A 5,731-nucleotide genomic window follows, 5' to 3' on the forward strand; every position below is an offset into this window, starting at 1 on the left:
AAACAAACTCTGAGGTTATAAATGAGGATAGACAGTAATTTTATCTGTGAGAGATTAAGACATCATCCAGTTAGTTTGGTAACAACGGAGTGCAACTGAGTGCATTGCTTCCTATTCATCCTGGCTCAACTTTTTCTTCTTTCTCTCTGTCCACCTCTCTCTCCCTTTTTGAACTAGCTGACTTTTCTTTTTAACAAAATAATTCAGGGTATAACCACAAACTTGGTAAAATTCCTGAAAGTAATCTGAAAACTTTCTTCTTAAAATCTAAGTGACACATAAGTCAACTAAGCTAGTGTGTGTGTGTGAGTGTGTGTGTGTGTTACCAAGTAATCCACTGAAACAATAAAATTCAAATAGCAAAGGCAACTTGCAACAGCATAATACATCTGTTTATTGAGTTAATATTACAATGATAACAGGTTAAAAGCACTAAATTTGTATCCTCTTAGAAGGATAATAATTAAGATTTTGATTTATAAATTTCACAGTTCTTAACCATTAAAAATCTATTTTCCAAAGGAGTAATAATATACATTTTTTTAAGGGACAGATCTAAATTTTGTGATTTATGACCCAAAACATATTTGTTTATTAGTTTAAACAAAACATTAGGGATGTCTTAACTCTTGGTTACTGCTTTCAGGAAAGCACAAAGTTGTTGAAGCAAATATACACAAAACGTATTTTTCAGTAGTGATTTCAACCATTGTATATCATGTCAATGAGTGAACCTGAGAACCCCAGATTTAGTATTTCCAGATCTTTGTGACACATTCTAGCTTAAACAATCAGCCAACAAACATGTATTTAGTGCCTACTATGTACAAGCCAGCATACTAAAGCAATACAGGAAATACAAATAATTAAAATGATTGGCCTCAACCTGCTCAGGCTTCCAATGTAGCTGGTAATATTAAACACAGACCAAATTATTCCACTTTCAGTGTCCTCAAAAAAAGTGATGATGTTAACTGGATCATATGTAAGAATCGCCTCTGCTGGAACCTAGAGGAAGCCGGGGTATCTTCAGCAGTGATTAAAGTCTCTGTCTGAATTAGATTCCTCAGCTCCAGGTTTGAGTGCTGCTTGAACTCCTGAAACTGAAAGTGTTCCAGCCAGACTCGCACCTGTCACCATTAGTGGCTATACTTAGACTCATGGACTCATGACAATGGAGCAAGATAAACAAGTATATATATGTCCACATCGTATATATATATATATATATATATGTAAATATATATACACTCAAATCATATATAAGGTGATGTTCCCCTATATATGTCTCCTGGAAAGCCAGGAGTTCAGGACTTTCCGTTGTGCATGGAGAGGAGGATAACCCACATTATCATTTATTTATTATCCTAATAAGACAAACAAGAGACTATAGTAAGAAAAGTATGAAAAATCTCCAAACTTCATTCAACACAATCAAAAATAGAAAAGCTAGAGGAAAGGATAAGACAAGAGGGCCCAGCACGGAGGAGAGGCGTTGAGATGATCAAGGAGTGGGGCGAGAGCTTGCCCCCACTTCCACTTCCACTTCCATGCCCACCCCCGGGGTCCCAAAGAAAAGACCTGGGGCTAGGCAAGCGGAGAAAAGGAAAGCAGAGACACATTTTCCAACACCACAAATAAATTAATAAATACATAAGTTAAACAAGAAAATAACTTTTAGGCACCGCTTGAAAGGCAGCAACCCTCTAGAGACCAGGCAGGCCCCACTCTGGAGCCGGCAGGTTGCGGCGACACCGCCAACACTGGCGGACTCTGAAGACGTCGCCCTAGGTCCCCTGCCCCTGGCGCCCGGTCTTTTGAGATGCGCTGGAGCAGGAGACCCTATCTCTTTTTACTTTTGGGTCGGCTCCTCCCGAAGCTTGGGTAAGGGAGAAAGCCAAGGCGAGCTGTAGCCCTGCAACCGAACCCCGAACCCCGAGGAAGGTGCGCCCTGCACTACCCTGCCCTGCCTAACGCAAACGCGCAGCCCGGGAGCGCCCAACGCTTGGTCTTTGAAAACGCCCAGCAGAAAGGTGAATCCTATTATGCGCCCCCCACTCTGACCTCGCAATCTTGTAAAAACTCCTCATTCGACCCTCCTTTTTGCTCCAAAAGAGGGCTCGGATGGGGACTCCAGAAAGCCTGGAGTTCGAGGCGCGGGACCTATTTTACTAAGCACCTGGCTCCACTCTGGGTGGAGTGAGAATGGTGGTGGCGGGCGGGGGAGGGGGAGGCAGGGAAAGATGCACCTTCACCCAAGAGTAGGCGAAAAGACCGGCTGCTTAGATCTTTCTCAAGTCTGACTTTCCTTAAGGTAGGGCTGCGCAAAGGGAGAGCGGTCATTCCCGAGACTCCAGTAGGGGCACCAGGCAGAACCCAGACAGCGGCCCCGCGCGGCTAGGGACTAACTCCAAGGGAAACCAGTGGCGGTATCCGTGGCTCTGCTTAAACAAACAGAAATAACAACTGGAGGGGCTGAGGATCAGACTGAGTTATTAATGAGTTCGTGATCTGCCCTGGCGGGACGGTGCGGAAGAAAGGATCGAAGTTGCAGGGTAGGGAAAATAGAAGGATCAGAGGAGTAAAGGCAGTGGAGGAAGGAACAGAAAGTAGAAGACCCAGAAAAAGGCAGCCCGAAAGCCTTCCCAGTTTCTACGCAAAGCTCTCACTTCTACCATTGTCGCGCGCCTTTCCTGGGTCCCTCCGTCAGAGGCTCGCAGTGTCCTAGCCCCACGTTATCCCGACCGCACCCTGGTGCACTGGATATCGTCCCTTTCGCACCCGGTCTTCCCTTCTCCTCATTCTCCCCCTTTTTGGAGCAGGGCCCCTGCGTGGCCAGGGCTCAGAGCGTCGTGATCCGGGACGTGCAGGTGCCATTACGGAAGACGCCGCCGGACTCCAGGTTCTCAGGTTGGAAATTTTCCACGCTGTAGGCACGGCTCTTGAGTGCGGTGGCGTAATAGTCAACCGGCTCCTCCGCAGCATTGTCCATCCAGCTGAGGCACAGGATGCGTTGGAAAGAGCGCTTGAAGTTGTCTGAGAGAAAGCCATAGAGGATGGGGTTGGCGCAGCTGTTGGCATAGCCGAGGATGACCGACAGCTGGCTCACCGTGGCGTCGTCCTGCTCAGCAAACACGTTGACCAGCTGCACCACGTAGAAAGGCATCCAGCAGATGACAAACACCATCACCACCATCATCACCATTAAGGTGATCTTGCGCTCCGAGCGCTTGCGCTGCTGCCAGCCGGCCTTGAGGGCCACCATGCGCATCTTGGCAATGATGAGCACGTAGCACAGGCAGATAGCCCCGACGGGCAGCAGGAAGCCCATGAGAAATGTGTACAACACGAAGCCCACCAGCCAGCGTTGAGCGGGCTCTGGCATGAGCATGTTGCAGGCCACCGTGCCGTCGCTGTTGGCCGCGGTGCGAGAGAAGACCACGATGGGCAGGATGACTAGCAGCGATAGCACCCACACGCCCAGGTTTACTACCTTGGCCACGGTGGGCCGGCGGTAGCGGGCCGCCTTGATCGGATGCACCACAGCCACGTAGCGGTCCACGCTAAGCACAGTCAGACAGTAGATGCTGGTGAACATGTTGACCGCGTCCACGCTGAGCACGAGGCGGCAGAGCAGCGCACCGAAGGGCCAGTGGCGTAACAACGTGGAGGTGACCAGGAAGGGCACGCTGAGCATGAGCAGCTCATCAGCAATGGCCAGATTTAGGATATAGATGTTGGTGGCCGTCTTCATCTTGGCATAGCGCAGGATCACGTAGATTACCATAGAGTTCCCACACAGCCCCACCAGGCACACCACGGAGTAGATGAAAGAGATGAGGATGGCGCTGCCCTGGCCCTCGCTCAAGGTCCCGTTCTGGGACGCGTTTCTCCCCGGCTCCTCCATGCCGTCCGCAGCGCCGGCCCCGGGGCCCCTGCTGCCGCCGCCTTCGCCGCAGCTGCCCGGGCTGGGGCTAGGAGAGGAGGAAGGAGAGGAGGCGGTGCCATTGGGGAACATCCCAGCTGAGGGGGCCCAGTGGGGCTGCCAGGGCTGGGGCTCTCTCCTCGTGCACCTGCCGCCTGCGCGCTGTCTCCGCACCCTACCGCTTGCCTGCAGCCCACAGCCGCCTAGCGCCTCCGGGTAGAGCGCAACCGCTGCGGGGAGCGCGGCTCCTACCGGCGCCCGCGGGGCGCACAGCCCAGCGGTTGCCTGGGCGCTGCCGTTTGCAGCTCCGGGGTGCTCGGGCACACGCGACCGGGGAGAGGGGAGGCCAGGATGCGGGAGCCCCAAGCGGCACAGCCATTGACTGGCGCGGCTCTGGGCTGGTGAATGATTAATAGGCACCACCAGCGCGTCAGCAGCTACGAAAAAAGTGAGTGGGGGTGGAGAAAGAGAGGGAGGAGAGCACATAGGTGGCTTGTCCCCCTCCCCCCATTCTTTTTCCTTCCCAGTCCTGCACTCTGCTCAACTTCAGTGGCTACTTCCGGGGTTCCCTCGCAGTACCATCTCTCTCTCAGATGAACCAAGAGAGTTCCTCGGTTTTACTGGAGAGCGGGTGGGAACCAAAGGTATAGATTCTGTCCCATCCCACTCCTCTCCTACCAAAGCAAAGACTCAAACGGACCCGTGAACATGGATGTCTGGAGTTCATCTCAGTTTCCCTCTATTGCTGCCCTTTTCTCTGGAGACCCCAGCTCCTCTCCCGTCCTGCAGTCCAGAACCCTACTCTCCCTCTTCCCACCCTCGCTTGCCTTGCAGACCCGCCGGGAAAGCTCTGGGCCCTCCTTACCCAGAGCGCTCAACCTCCAGACTGAGAAGTAGATGGCCGGTGTAAAGTGCATGAGCGGTCTGATAGCAGGTTGACGTTCTTCGCGCAGTCCAACTCCCTTCTTTGCGCCTGGCCCCAGCACAGGTGCCCACACAATTACTCTTAGAGTCGCGGAAACTGACCCTAAGCTGCGAGCCTTATGAGAAGAAAGGGCAAACACCGTGCGTTAGGGGGTTCTGCACTATAACACAGCAGGCAGCTTAGGCTGTTGGAAGTGTTCAGGGACCTGAGTGAACCATTTGCAAATCTCTTAATAAAGCTCGTAGCGTTCAGATCCCCCCGGGTCTACCACAGGAATATCGACTGCAGAAACGAGGACGCGCGGCTGGGAGCTCTGGAGGATCTTGAGACTCCCTACAGAACGTGCCAGGCGCGGTATTGGGAATCCACCTAGATGTTCACTCGGGAAAGATAAGGCTGCGCCGCTTGGAAGGGCTCCACCCGCGTCCCTGCTGTACTTTGTACCCTGGAGAGTTGGCGGGTTCTGGGAGACGAGAGTTTAAAGGCTTGGGCGGGCGGGGACTTCAGCTCTTCTAAATCCAGGTGAGGAGCTGCCGCCATGTGATGACCAGACCTGTCACCAACCACAGGAACGGCAGGGCGACATTCGAATTTTTCCAGGAAGTGCTAGGATGACAGCTCTTTCTGAGGCTTGATGTGTGACCTGGATCTGAGTCACGTGCCCAAACCATTAGGAGACATCACTGTAGGCAAGCTGGAGGCTCGCTGACTTCATTTAAGAATCAAAACGGTTTCCCTGTAAGAAAGAATGGATGTTCAATTATCAGGATTTTAAACGAACCCTGGGACTTCCCACCATTCCTACCCTAGGGTCTCTTGGGCTTTCCAACGGTTCCTGTGGAAAGAAGAATCACATTCCATGCAACTCCCCTGTTCCTTTT

General features: G+C 52.0%; 1 protein-coding gene across 1 annotated transcript; it reads right to left on the reverse strand.

Annotated features, from left to right (window-relative positions):
- Positions 1-370: 370 nt before the first annotated feature.
- On the reverse strand, positions 371-5,495 carry SSTR1 (somatostatin receptor 1). Its single transcript, XM_023189659.2, has 3 exons — positions 5,295-5,495; positions 4,791-4,957; positions 371-4,362 (listed from the first exon to the last, which is right to left on the reverse strand). The coding sequence occupies exons 2-3, from the start codon at positions 4,840-4,842 to the stop codon at positions 2,843-2,845; spliced, it is 1,572 nt and encodes a 523-aa protein (XP_023045427.1). The 5' UTR covers positions 4,843-4,957; positions 5,295-5,495; the 3' UTR covers positions 371-2,842.
- Between the last annotated feature and the right edge of the window lie 236 nt (positions 5,496-5,731).

The sequence above is a fragment of the Piliocolobus tephrosceles genome, chromosome 6 (assembly GCF_002776525.5).
Source record: "Piliocolobus tephrosceles isolate RC106 chromosome 6, ASM277652v3, whole genome shotgun sequence".
NCBI lineage: Eukaryota > Metazoa > Chordata > Mammalia > Primates > Cercopithecidae > Piliocolobus > Piliocolobus tephrosceles.

Excerpts from the sequence above, each read along its gene's own strand:
- SSTR1 (XM_023189659.2), bottom strand. The coding sequence starts at position 4,842 with ATGCACTTTACACCGGCCATCTACTTCTCAGTCTGGAGGTTGAGCGCT. Across the intron at positions 4,363-4,790 it reads CTGGAGGTTGAGCGCTCTGG|CTGCTGACGCGCTGGTGGTG; the intron begins GTAAGGAGGGCC and ends CTTTTTTCGTAG.